The sequence below is a fragment of the Mesoplodon bidens genome (assembly GCF_964165515.1).
Source record: "Mesoplodon bidens genome assembly, chromosome: 9".
Lineage (NCBI taxonomy): Eukaryota > Metazoa > Chordata > Mammalia > Artiodactyla > Ziphiidae > Mesoplodon > Mesoplodon bidens.
In genome coordinates this window covers 105,612,327-105,626,867 of record NC_138166.1, presented here as the reverse complement: position 1 = coordinate 105,626,867, position 14,541 = coordinate 105,612,327, and the positions used below count along the sequence as shown (strand labels likewise).

The 14,541-nt window shown below is 41.8% G+C and overlaps 1 protein-coding gene across 1 annotated transcript in view; it reads right to left on the bottom strand.

The window, feature by feature from the left end:
• UBE3C (ubiquitin protein ligase E3C) overlaps positions 1-14,541 on the bottom strand; it is a 114,059-nt gene that overhangs the window by 83,093 nt on the left and 16,425 nt on the right. Inside the window, exons 2-5 of the mRNA XM_081243936.1 lie at positions 8,969-9,022; positions 5,600-5,674; positions 4,616-4,762; positions 666-781 (exon numbers count right to left, since the gene is read on the bottom strand). Coding sequence (XP_081100062.1) covers positions 666-781; positions 4,616-4,762; positions 5,600-5,674; positions 8,969-9,022 — 392 coding nt within the window. The remainder of the gene's footprint in view (positions 1-665; positions 782-4,615; positions 4,763-5,599; positions 5,675-8,968; positions 9,023-14,541) is intronic.

Here is a 14,541-nt window from a genome sequence, read left to right as displayed (position 1 = left end):
TTTAGTCCAGCTCAGGATTCTGGAAGTCAGTTAACAAGGCCTAGCTCTGATAGTAATCCTAAATAAACCTCACTACATGCAACTTCCAGAAAATTAGCTGAAATTATATTAAAGGCTCAGAATCATTTGAAAGTTTGCTACTGTGCAGATATCAGCAATTTTGAGAAAAACAGTGAAGATGTTAATTTGTTTTCTCATTCAGGTACCACACTGCTCACATCACCTAAATGTGCCTTGTAGACTGAATCCAGCAAAGTCATGGAAGTGACTTATTTCAAGTCCATACATAAATCACAAGAGCCTGATGAAAGGCCTGCTCTAAAGAGCCTGTATCCTAGGGTAGCGACCCTAGGAGAAAAGGATCATCCTCACAGCAGGAGTCCTTTCAGGGGGCCCATCCACTCGCTAGCAACCAGGACCCCTGATATTCCACAAGATAATTCCAGAGCCTATTTGAAAGAAAACATCATCTGGAAGGTATTTATATCTATATTTTAATTTCTACAGGGAGAATCACAGGAGTAAAAACTAATACATAGAACATTCCAGTCTCAAAAAGAAAAAAAAGGGAAAACCACTGTCACAGACACTGAAAACCAAAGGGTATTTTCCTCTAGACAAAGTGACCACCACGTTGCACAAGTTGCTGACAGCGATGGGTTTACCTGCAACAGAGGCTCATCAACCTCTTTATTTGAAATAAGCACGTAAGTCTCTCAGATCCATCCAACTGCTGGACAAACAAAGAGCTATATTTAATTAGGTTCTGATACATCCATATCTGAAAGAAACAGCAAAACATACAATTATAACTCTCAGTCCATAAAAAGCTAATTATTTACTAATTACAAACATACCAAACTTTCCTTAATTGGTAAATACTTAATCAAAATAATCAAAACATGATAAGAAGAAGTAAATCTTCTAAGTCAGGTTTTAGATAGTAGTACACAAACGCCCTGAATTTTCCATCTTAAGAAAGCACATCAGCATGAAGTTAAATTACTAAATTTATTACTAAAAGTACTTTAAACTCATGTAAATGTGAAACAAAAAGTTCATTTGCAAAAATCAGCAAACCACAATAAAAACATATGAGAATCACAATCTTAATCCTAAGTTACAAAGGATAACGGTCCCTCTTTTTACCTTTCTCCTCTGAGTTTCCAGCACCTTTCCTGTGGATACTCTCCTTCCCTAACTCCATGAAATGTCGGTAGAAAAGGCAATCATTCAGTCCCACTATTCCCGATAAAAGGCCAGGTGTGTAGCATGTGAGGCGAGAGATGTGTCACTTAACTAGACAGGAGGAATCCTATCATAATGTTTATACAAACCATCGCAGTGTGCACCTGAAGTACCTTACAATTTTATTTGTCAATTACACGTCCACACAGCTGGAGGGAAAAAAGGTCAGAGACGCGTCTGGATGGCCAGAACCCCCGCTGTCCCGGACACAGTGATGGGCCATCGCGGTGGGCAAATGCTGAGTTAGATTTCTGTCGAGCTCCCATCCAGGACGTCTCTCTAGTGTGGATACAGCTGCCAGAAGTGATTTTGAAAACACAATACCGAACAGGAATCTCTTATACTTCCTCTACGATATTTTTGTTGCTATTTATTCATTTCATGAGACCCATTTAGAAGCGTTAAAATTAAGACAGCTTCTTAAATGTGCCACAGAATCTTTTCTTTACCTGTCATTTTTACAGAGTTTCTCCTCTGACAGTAACACTTATTTGATATAAAATGTTATCAAACAATTAAAGTACTAACAGAAGTGTTTTGCATGATAAATTCGAGTGTGCCCTAAGTTGGGTGGAAATAACTCTGAGACCCAATCCGAATGTTAATTTACCTACACACAAGCTTTCTTCTTGAGGTATTTGGAGCTACTTGTTCCTATTTTCTCAGGAACCAATATCATACAAATATTTTCTGCACTATCTGACACACAGTTCATTCTAAAATTTGTACTGAATACTACCCGTTACCAAATAAAACTAGGACGTACAGTAACTAAACATTATAAAAATCTGAAGGCCAACTGGAGGAAGTACAAGAAGAAGGCTGTAAATACATTAATCAAGTAATTATGTTTCAACGACATAAAAAAAAAAAACCTCAAAGCACTTTATTTGAACACTTTCTGGACTGGTTTTTTTTTTTAATTGAGGCATAGCTGATGTACAACATTACATGCTTCAGGTGTACAACACGGTGATTCATAATTTTTAAAGGTTATCCTCAATTTATAGTTATTATAAAATATTGGCTATACTCCCTGTGCTGTACAATATATCCTTGTAGTGGACTGGATTTTGATACTGCTTTTTACATTCTTGACAAATGCACCAATATCATCCCAAAAGTTCTAAGTACATTAAACATCTGCTTTGCCTAACTTTTTGTTGTTATTTACTAAATTCAGATAAGTACAGTTTCAAAAACTTTCCGCCTTATCCATCCTTTCTCAGGAAGTTAACTGAGGCTGTATATCAATAGAACAAGGGAGTAAACCAAGAAAGCAAAAAGATATGGAATCAGGAAAGAGGAACTGAAACGGAAGCAAAGCAAAGCGGAGGTTTCCCCAGGAACATGGCAGGCGTGGAGAGCTACCACTCCAAAGAGTGCAGCAAGATCCCGGGACGCAGAAGGAACAGCTCAGGGGGAAAGAGCATCAGTGACCTGACTCTCTAATCACGGAAAACTGTACTGAGAATTATTTCACTGTTAGGAGGTGGAAGAAGACTTTATCATAAAGAGATTTAAAGATAATTAAACAGAAATGACACAATAATTAACTCCAGAATAACTCAAGAAAACTGTACGCAAAAGAAAATACAATCACAGTACATTATTTTAGCAGCGACCATATTTACAGTCATTATAATAAAAAATAAATCCAGGGAGTAGGTGAGGAACGGAGAGCTATGCACGTGCACTTCTGCACAGAGCACCTTAGAAAGACTATCAAAAGCGGCACCACGCCTGCTCTTAAAGTAGGAATTAGGGCGCTTGAAGATGGGCAGGAGACTTTCCCTCCACATATGACTGATTTATTGTTCTTGCATTTTTGTGTGCAAACTGAATAAACAATCCAGTTTGCTTTTCTCATATAAACCAGGTTTGAGGACCTCGTTAATTCTAATCCTACACAGGGCCTGTAGGACTGGGCGGCTGCACCACGTCCAGAAACCATGCAGGAAGCGCTGACCAGACCTTAGAGCAGGGCAGAAGCAGTTCTCCAAAGGGAAGGGTGCTCTGGAGAGACACAGGACTGACGGCCCTTCTGACCCCCACATGGCTGTGCTCCACGTCTGACCTTCAATCCGCAAGGTCAGAGTACGTGAGGAAGGAACAGACTGCTCCAGAAAGAGAGCCAGATGACCTGCTGCTGTACGTGTCTCATTCTTCTTCTCACAGACTTCAGACAGAAAGCCTAGAAAGAGCCCTGCCTTTAGGGGACATGGGCTCAAGCCCTGGTCCGGGAAGATCCCACATGCTGTGGAGCAACTAAGCCCATGCGCCACAACTACTGAGCCTACACTCTAGAGCCCGCGAGCCCCAACTACTGAGCCCACGTGCCCCAACTACGGAAGCCCGCGCACCTAGAGCTCGTGCTCCACAACAAGAGAAGCCACCGCAATGAGAAGCCCACGCACCGCAACAAAGAGTAGCCCCTGCTAGCCGCAACTAGAGAAAGCCCACGCGCAGCAACAAAGACCCAACACAGCCAAAAATAAATAAATTTAATTAATTAATTAATTTAAAAAGAGCCTGCATTTAAGGAAAGCCATCTATACTGCCCCTAAAGATTTATGGAAAGTTCTTCCCATGGTCCAGCCTAGCTCAATACCGGAAGCAACGTTCGGTGTTAAAGCCAAACACCAGATAAGCAATAAAGTATTCCTGTATCTTCTGTACTTATAGTCCACACAAGGATCCTTCTAGTATGTACGGTTGGATCATGGAAGACTTACTTTTCACTGTATACCCATGTTTTAATTAGAAATTTTTAATCCAGGTAAATAAGGATGTCTAAGAATAAATACGTATTTAACCTAATGAATCTCAGTATCTCCTGGGAAAGTGGACACAGTAACAAGTTCCACTTTATAAAGAGGATTCATACACATATCTCCTCCATTAATACACACAGTTCCTCATCACTGATAACATCAAAAGCTATAACACTTTTTAAGTTACACAATTTTATTTTAGATGTTTCAAGAGAGAGACCTTAAGAGTTTAGAGATTTACATTTAAGTATTTACAGGTAACAGGCTATGATACTGAGGATGCACATCACAGGGTAGAGGGTTCTGTGCAGAACAAGGTGCCGTCTGTGCAGACTGGGTAATGGGGACAGCACAACAGAGTAGCCTACTGCTTCTTATATTTTAAATTTTCCTTAATAAAAAAAATGAAAAAGCCTACTGAAAATCTGCATTGATTTTTAAGAGGTAAAACATTATCACCAAGACGACCTATTACCACTGCTTGTTGAAGAAGTCACAAGGGTGAGACACACTGGAGGGGTTTTCTGACCACATTAAACCAAAAGCTGGAAAACACATTAACAAGGGTTAGTGAAAACGTAGTCAACACTCACCAAGCGTTTTGAGTCTTCATTCTGTTTGTAAAAAAACAGAAGCTGCCTCACCAAAAGGGTAAGGTTGGGACCGCTAGCGATGGAAAAAGTGCCACCGGACTGGGACAAGCTGGCACGGCGATCAAATGCACTTCTCTGGATGGAATACTGAAAACAAAACGAGACATAAAGACAGGATCACATGATCGTATGGCCTAAATGGTCACTCAATGTTTAAACTGGAGTAGTGGAAACTGACAATTAAGATTCTGTTACTGAGAAGTTATCATTGGTAAATGGTTAATGAAACCCAAAAAGCCTGGAACGTAGTGACAGAGCCGTGAACGCCCTGTGCAGGAGTCTTCCACCACCTCCTTCTACTGTGATCTTTAGCCGTGGTTTGCATTTAATAATTTAAAAATCACCAAAAAACTCATATGTCTATAAATCTTTATATAAACTAATAAAATTAACTATTGGGGAAAATACTATTATCCACATTAACTTTCATTAAACAAGTAAACACATACAAAATGAATTCCACTTCTAAGAATCCAAGGCCATATTTAAAATAAGCTCTCAGGGCTTCCCTGGTGGCGCAGTGGTTAAGAATCCGCCTGCCAATGCAGGGGACATGGGTTTGAGCCCTGGTCCGGGAAGATCCCACATGCCGCGGTGCAACTAAGCCCACGTGCCACAACTACTGAGTCTGCGCTCTAGAGCCTGCAAGCCACAACTACTGAGCCCACATGCCACAACTACTGAAGCCTGTGTGCCTAGAGCCTGTGCTCCGCAACAAGAGAAGCCACTGCAATGAGAAGCCCTTGCATCGCAACGAAGAGTAGCCCCCGCTCGCAGCAACTAGAGAAAGCCCACGCACAGCAATGGAAGACCCAACGCAGCCAATCAATCAATCAATCAATCAATTAAAAAATAATAATAAATAAAATAAAATAAGCTCTCTCATACCTTTCTAATTCCTTCTCAGTTTAAAAACAAACTTACTTGCTGTTTTCTGTCTCTATAGCCTCGAATAAATGACTGGATAATTATTGCATTTTTCAATCTTCGTCTTTCTTCCTGAATAATGCAGGGAGGAGGGAACAATGGGTCAGGATCAGTGAAAATGACAAATACTAGTTCAGAGTTTAAAAAAAAAAACAGCTACATAATTCACGTACCACAAAATTCACTCTTTTAAGTGTACCATGCACCAATTTTTAATACACTCAAAGTTGTGCAATCATCACCACTGTCTAATTTTGGAACGTTTTCATCACCCATCCCCAATAAAACCCCTGCACCCAGGGTTTTACCCAGTCATCCCTCAGTCTCTGTCCTCCCACCCCGACCCCCCACTGCTGGCAATCACTAATCAATTTTCTGTCTATATGGAACTGCCTATTCTGGACATGATGTACAATGGAATCATAATATGTGGCCTTTTGTGTCTGACTTTTTTCACTTGGCATGATGTTTTCAAGGTTCACCCACGCTGCACCATGTATCAGTGCTTCACTCCTTTTTATGGCTGTTCCACTGTATGCATGTCTCATTTTGTTTATTCACTTATTAACGGATGGACATTTGAGCTCTTTCCACTTTGGGCTATTATGAATAATGCTGCTGTGGACATTCATGTACCAGCTTTTGTGGGGACATAGGTTTTCACTTCTCATGGGTGTACATCTAAGCATGGAATTAACATTTGAGGAACTGCTGGACTGTTTTCCAAAACAGCTACATTATTTTACAATTCTACCAGCATAGAAAGACTTCTTTTTTTTAAAGTTTTTAAGTATTAAAAAAAATGCAAACAAAAGCACTTATTTTAAAGGTCACTTTGTTTCCAAGCAGAAAACTCCAATTTTTATCAACTTGACTCTGTCTTTAAAACTTTCAGGGGTAGGATAGGGAGGGTGGGAGGGAGATGCAAGAGGGAGGAGATATGGGGATATATGTGTATGTATGGCTGATTCACTTTGTTATAAAGCAGAAACTAACACACCATTGTAGAGAAATTATACTCCAATAAAGATGTTAAAAAAATAAAAAAACTTTCAGTGACCTAGCAAAAATATATATTCTTCATCATCATTGTAACCACTGCAGCTAACAGTGTCTGAGAGCCTACTATGTGCCAGCCCTAAGAGAGACACTTCACATGCATTCATACAATAACCTTACAGGTGAGCATTACTCCTGTTTTAAAGGCACAGAAACCGAGACTTCCATAAAGATTAAGTGATGCCAAAAGATATGAGTCAGAGAGCAAACTCAGGTGTGACACGAAAATCTGTACTCTGTCTTACCACATGACAATGTTTCACATCTTCTATGAATGCCACCTACCAGGCTTGAAAGGCACATACACACTCACGCAATCTTGGGATTAGAGAACATACCATCAGGTCACAAAAGTGTACTGAGCTTCAAATGGTTACAACAAGGCAATCCTTGAGCTTAAACCTAGTTTGGGAATCTATTCATAACTATGATGACTCTAACAGCACTTAATTAAAAACTCATATAACATCCCATGCATTTTCAAAACACTTATTTTTACTCATTCAGTTGTTTGCTGGAGAAGAGTCTCAGGAACACTCCAGCTCTCTGGCAGGTGCGCTGAGGACAGGCGAGTCCTCACAAGGCCTGGAGGCCAGCTTCAGGTTAGCTCATCCCTGGTTTAAAGGGGATTCATCCCTCCCCCACTGCCTGCCAGAAGCAAATGCAATGCTCTCCAAAAAGAAGAGGCCATATTCTAAGCCTGAAGATATCGCTTCAGTTTGGAACATACAATGTCCGGTGTTCAACCAAAATAACCAGGCAAAGACAAGAATTTAAAATCAAGAGGACAAACAATAAAAACGAACCCACAGGAATTCCAAACACTGGAGAGTAAACATCATCTTTAAAAATCTACAATTACGTGCAAGAAATGAAAAGACGAGAGAACTGGGAAATAAAAGAATCAAAGAAAATTCTAGAACTCAAATAGAAACTGAAATTCAGAACTCAATGGATGTACTTAACAATCAGACATCACTAAAAGAGATAATTTGTAAATCAGAAGTTAGATCAGAAGAAAACAGCCAAACCAAAGCATAGATATGCAAAAGAATAGATCTACTGAAAAGAGTACAGGAGACACACAGGACATAATGCAAAGGTCAACCATCTCTGTCACGTGAGTCCAAGAGGAGGGGGAGAGGGAGGATGGAGCAGAGGCATGGCTGGGAGAGATGGCTGACGGAGAATTTTCAGAGAAGATAAAATACACCAACCAATACACACTTTTCTCGTTTGTTTGAGCAGTGATTTTCAAGTGAGGGCAGTTCCCACCGAGGGAACGTTCGGTAATTCCTGGAGACGTCGTGGTTGTCTCAGCAGGGTAGGGAGTGCTTCAGCCTCTAGAGGAGAGAGGCCAGGGAGGCTGCTACGCATCCTGCAGTACGCGGGACAGTCCCCACAACAAGGAACTACCTGGCCAGAATGTCAAAAATGCTAAGGTTGAGAAACCCTGCCTGAGCGTTTGTGCATCTGCTGTTCCCTTGACCAAGAATGCCCTTCTTCCAGCTTTCCACAGCTTTTCTTTTCCATCCTTCAGAAATCCACTGGGCTCTCACCAGCTCAGGGACGCCTTCCCTCAACCCTAACATCCAAAGCAGACCTTCCTAGTCCCCACCTCCGGATCCTGGGGAACATCTGTGCTCCACGGCCCAGGAGAAACACTGTTTTATTCCCTAGCTATACACCCAGCCAGCAGAAAAGTACCTGGAACATAACAAGCTCTCAATTTATATTTGTTAAAGGAATGGATGAATTATTTAAAAACAAAACAAAAAATGACCTAGAAAAGCAGGCCATAAGACACCACAATTGCTGATTTATCAACAAAGTAAAGCCATTTTAAGAAATTACCTCTGAAAGATAAAATGTAAAATAAAGACTAAAACGCCAAATGTCACTAGCTCCTTTCATTTTTTCAGCTTCTTCACAAATAGTTAAGATAACTTGCCTTGACAGGGAGTTTTCTCCTTTTGCTTGAGAAAACATGAACACTATACACGAGACCTGTACATCTTCTGGAAGCCGTATCATAAGCAAGTAAGTGAACTGAAAGCCTATTTTCTCCCTCTATTCTGGAAACTGCTCTTTTAGTCCATCTTTTCTACATTGGTTCCAGAATGGATGACCTACCATAAAATCCAACAAATCCAGAAATGTTTCTGAAATTTAACATACATATAAATACTTAAGTTATGTCACATATAACATACATATATCTAATATATAAAACAGGAAAACCAATGATTTATTTAGATGCCATGGAAAAATGTTTATCTACAGGAACTATTACAAAACTGTTTTTACCTCCCTCTTTCTTCTTTCTTCCTGAGTACGATGTAAAAGAGAAGCCTTTTCTTCCTAAACACAAAAAAGAGAGAAAAGATAAAGGTTATAATTTCAAATTCTAAAATACTCTCATACAAAAATTATAGAATGTTGTGACCCAAAGGATTCTAGAGATCATCCAATCAAACCATCTGACTTAGTAAGAAATCTGAGGCGCAAGAGCCTAAATGGTTCCCTCACCCCCACCCCCGGGTCACAGATCTAATTGTAGTATTTCAGTAGTTTTCTAAGAATAAAATCTGATTTCCTTACACACACGTTAGTTCAGGTAAAACTGGGGAGATCTGAGTAAGATCAGTGCATTGTATCAATGTCAATATCCTGCTTGTGAGCACATACTACAGCTTTGCAAAATACAAACCCCAGGGGAAATTAGGCAATGCAAACAACAGACCTTTCTGTATCATTTCTAACAGCTGCATGTGAGCCTACAATTATCTCAATAAAAATTTCAGTGAAAAAAATCAATCTTTTATTGTTATCAAAATTTTTTTAATTCTTTTCATCATAAGTAAAACTATATTTCGAATAAAATTACTTGATATGTAGAAGGAACTGAAATAACAAATGGGAAAGTTAAACATTTCAAATAAAATAAAAATACTTACAGACGACCCTCCTCCCGCCCCAGAACCACTCCAGTCTATACTGTATGGGTATTTTATTTTTGTAAATTTAATCCAAAATAAAATTAAAGGCCTAAGACATCAACATATAAATAATTAGAAAAATTACTAAACCTAAATTTCTTAACACAAACATACAACTCATCAGAATAGTCAGAAAGCAAGTAATGAAGCCAATTTAAAATAATACTTTGATATGTGAAAGAATACATAACGTGTAGAGCAAAAAGTTTCTGACAAAATTTTCAGCCAAAGAAATAAATCCTCCAGATATTTTCCATTACAGAGAATTTCATTTCTTGAATTCAAATAAAAAGTCTTTATCACAAGTCAAAGGTCAGAAAAATATTTCGTTTTTAACTGATTAATTAAAAGGAGGAGAAGGAATGAAAAAATCTAAAGTAAAAAGTGCTCAGAATTATGGAAAGCTTCTAGATAAAAATACAGCCATATTTCTGGTCATTATCTTTATTTATGAATAGGAGTGGTAAATATATGTCTGTAATTTCTCTTCCTTCTATTCCATTTAATCAGAGTTAATATATGTTCATTACTTGGTTATAGTTATAGAGCTAAGATTTCTTAAAATGATACATGCTGTTACAACTACAAGAAAATATACTTAAAGTCTGAAATTAAATCCACGTTTTACTTTTAAAAAAATGGTACATGCCAGCAAAACAGTCACCAAATTGACTTCACACATAAGCTTAGCTGTCACTAATCTAAAAGCCCTCTGGGTTTGAGGGCCTGGCCTGTCTCTTACCACCAGGTCCCTATCATTGGCTTCAATGTCTGCCACATGTAGGGAGTTAATAAATATTTACAAAATGAACAAACGAACATTTCCTTTAAGTACAGAAAAGCAGTCTAAAAGGAGTAACCATAACAGCTGAAAAGCACTTCTGAATACCTGCAACACAGCACCGAGGTTGAAGTATTTTAAAAATCAAAATAGGTACCAATTATCAAAAAGCATAACTGGATTCTAAGTGAATACTTTAAGTCTGAAGCATACGATACGAGATGGCTATGAACGCACCAGAGGCAATGCTGACTGTGTGGAGGATGAATATCCTTACCCTTTGATGACCTACAGATTAAAATCCTTGGACATAGGACACCGTATAAATGGAAGGTCACTTCTCTTACCTGTGCTTGGGGGCTGTAAAGTTTCCTACTTAAAACAGCTCATTTCAAAAATTATAAAATAAGCACAGAAAGGAAATCCAAAGCCCTGGACACACATAAACCCTTATATGTGATGTCAAGTGTAGTTTACAATGATGTGAAGGTCTTTCAAAGAGTCCTCATGCTCCCTAAACACGTTACAGAGAGGAGAGAAAGGTCTGCTAGGGAGGTCAACCAACCCCACAGGTCACGTCAGGCACATGGGACAGGAGACTCTAGGACAGCACCAGCTGCCACCAACACTGACTCCTCTGTGCCCGAGCACTGTGCCCCAGCACACAGACAACTAACACGGACTGAGGGCTGACCCTCCACGTGCTAAGCAACGTTCTAAACCCGAGGATGTGGTTCATCACGTGTTCCTCAGAATAACCCAGCGCGGTTTAAGCACTATTGCTCTTCCTGTTTACAGATGACAGAAGCGAGGTTCAAGAGCGGGAGAGCCGAGATCCGAACTCAAGACGGGTCCAGAGCCTGAGCTGGTGAGCCGTGTGCTATTTACTTTGAAAACAACATTAAGTATGATCATATTACTTCACATTCTGAGCCATTTTTAAAACTCTTTTGTCATCATAATACACGGGTAATTTGGAAGATATATCGGAAAGGAGGCTGGTGGGGAGGGGAGGCCACAGAAAGAAACTGGGGTCACCCAAATGTGCCACGAGTTCAGAGGCACGGGGAGCAGCAGGGGATGAGCGACAAAGGGCCCCGAGTGCCCAGGAACGGCGCAGTGAGCAAGCGCAAAGGCCTGGGACACAGAGGTGGCCACGAAAGCCCGTTCAGCCCAGAAAGAAAAGTGTGGCGGAACACTCAATCGCCGTCTATACGTCACGAACACTATCATATGTGGCCCCTGAGCCAGCAACCAAAGTCCACATCAGAACCGGAGCTTCTTCCCATATTCCCCAACTCAGAGACTGTCTCTGTTCAAAAGACATTCAAACGAGGCACAGGAGAGGAATTTATTCTCAACAAAAATTGGCTGACTCATGCGTCATGCTAGGCACTGGCTATTTTTTTTTTTTTTTTTGCGGTACGTGGGCCTCTCACTGCTGTGGCCTCTCCCGCTGTGGAGCACAGGCTCCGGACGCGCAGGCTCAGCGGCCATGCCTCACGGGCCCAGCCGCTCAGCGGCATGTGGGATCTTCCCGGACCGGGGCACGAACCCGTGTCCCCTGCATCGGCAGGCGGACTCTCAACCACTGCGCCACCAGTAAAGCCCCCGGCACTGGCTATTTTAAAAGTAATAAAAGTGTTTGCTCCCAAGGAGCGCACAGTCTGGTGGGAGCAGAAGAAGCACCCACCATGGGCCGGACACGATTCTAGACACTAGCAATAAAATAGAGTCAGCAGGAGCGGCCCCGCCCCTGGGAGTGCACACCTCAATACAGGTGAGCACCAGGGACGAGGCAGCGCAGAGAAAGACAGACACTCCACCTCCGCGACTCAGAGAACTCTCAGAAGAAAAGGTGAATTCCAAAGAAATCTTGGAAGACTGTGCTCAGAAGGATGACAAGATGACAAGATGGAAAGCATCCCAGCAGAGAGGGGAGCACAGGAAGCAGCAGAGGCACGAGAGGGGGCGCTGGGCAGGGAGCAGGGCTGGAGGGAGAGGCTGGGCTGACCTCGAGGCCAGCATCCATAGGGAACGGGAGACCCCCATCTCTGGCTAGGTGAGCCATATGCCAAGACAGCATGGGATGGAAGGGAGAGAACGATGAAGTTAAAGTTCACTGACCTTGAGACATCTCTGGGACCGACAAGTCAGTCAACAGGTAATAAAGAACAGAGAAGAAGTATGGATTGAAAATTCAGAGTTCAAATCACCCATGACTTAAGCTTAAACTCCTTCCGTGGCTTCCCACCCTCTACCTGCATAGAGGGCTGCTACGCCTTTAAAACAAACAAAAACTGCAATATCTAATACTCATTTCCTGAAAGACCACTGGACACCAGACAGAACCATCTCTTCTCAATGCTCAATTATTTACATGAACCAAAGTTATGTAAAACCTACCATGCTGGTCTTATTTTCCTACTTCATGGTAGCCTATCTGAGACCGTAATTTGAGAACGGCCAGTGTGTTCTAAGGGGTCAAGTTCAAACACAGCCTCGGCGCAGGAATATTCCGGTCAAACACCTCCTCCTCTTTCTCTTGCGCCTCCAGCACGGCGTGCCCCCCAACTACCCTCCAAGTCTCAAACGCCCCACCCCTCCCCAGCCTGGCCTTCCCTCCTGGCACTGACACGCACCTGGCAAGCGCCCACTTGCCTTAGGTGAGACTCAGCTTAAATGTCATCTCTTCCATGAAGAGAAGATGACCTCCACTACTATATTCCTCCGCACGATGAACGGGTGAGTTCACATTCACAGACGGGTACCCAGCACACAGGGCTGACTACTCAACATGCAGAAAACGACTGTATCTACACTAGTCAGAATCCTAGAGGCCACACGGGCACCATCCTCAAAGATGTGGCCACCAAATGCCATGGAAGGTCACTCTTCAGCAGGTTACGTCACACAGGGCCAGTCGGGCTGTGGTTATTCTGAAGAAGAGCAGAAAATAAGAAAACAAAACAAAACCCATCCCTTAAAACAGCAGTAATGAATGATCAAACTATGTCAGGCCCAGCAGTCAGGTGGGAAAAATAAAGGCATAGGCCTGATCCTAACTCGCAATTCTGAGTGCCTACACATGGCTTGGACCAGTAAATAACTATTAACTTCTCAAAGTGAAATCTCACCAGGCTGCTAAAAGAGCAAACCAACAAACCCACCACAGTGCACGACGGGAGTCAGCATCCAGGAGCTCACCCTAGCCGTGTGGACCAGGGCTAGAGAAGCAGTCCATCCCTGGCGCCCACGCCTGCCTCATCAGGACAAGCACTCCAGGGCTTCCCTGGTGGCGCAGTGGTTAAGAATCCGCCTGCCAATGCAGGGGACACAGGTTCGAGCCCTGGTCTGGGAAGATCCCACGTGCCGCGGAGCAACTAAGCCCGTGCACCACAGCTACTGAGCCTGCGCTCTAGAGCCCACGGGCCACAACTACTGAGCCTGCGTGCCACAACTACTGAAGCCCTCGCGCCTAGAGCCCACGCTCCGCAACGAGAAGCTCACACACACCACAACAGAGAGTAGCCCCCGCTCATGGCAACTAGAGAAAGCCTGTGCGCAGCAATGAAGACCCAACACAGCCATAAATAAACAAACAAACAAATAAATAAAACTGCCGTCTCTCAAACCACTGAAAAAAAAAGTTGCTAAAATAACAGTTAAAAAAAAATTACCATGTTTTTAAATGTTCTCTCACGTACCACCGGAATCATCACACTCCATACTCGGGGACAAACGTTGATCTACACTAATAAGGCTAAAGCAAAAGCAGACAGGTCACTGTCAGAGGGTCTCCAGGGAGACATAAATAAAAACAGAGATTCAGCTGTTGATAAAGCTGGCATTTCAAATTTGCAGAGAAAAATGTATTATTCAATAAACAGTGTCACAACAACTGAGTAGCCTAAATAAATGACATTGTATCCCTAAGTCTTCATATCAGAATAGATTCCTGATGGACCTGAGATTTATATACATATACAGCACTATAAAAATACATGAAAATAACATGCGGATTGTTTTTAAAATCTCAGTGTGGAGGAAGACTTGCTTTAAGAAAGAAATATCACACCACACATTAAGTCTATTAACTT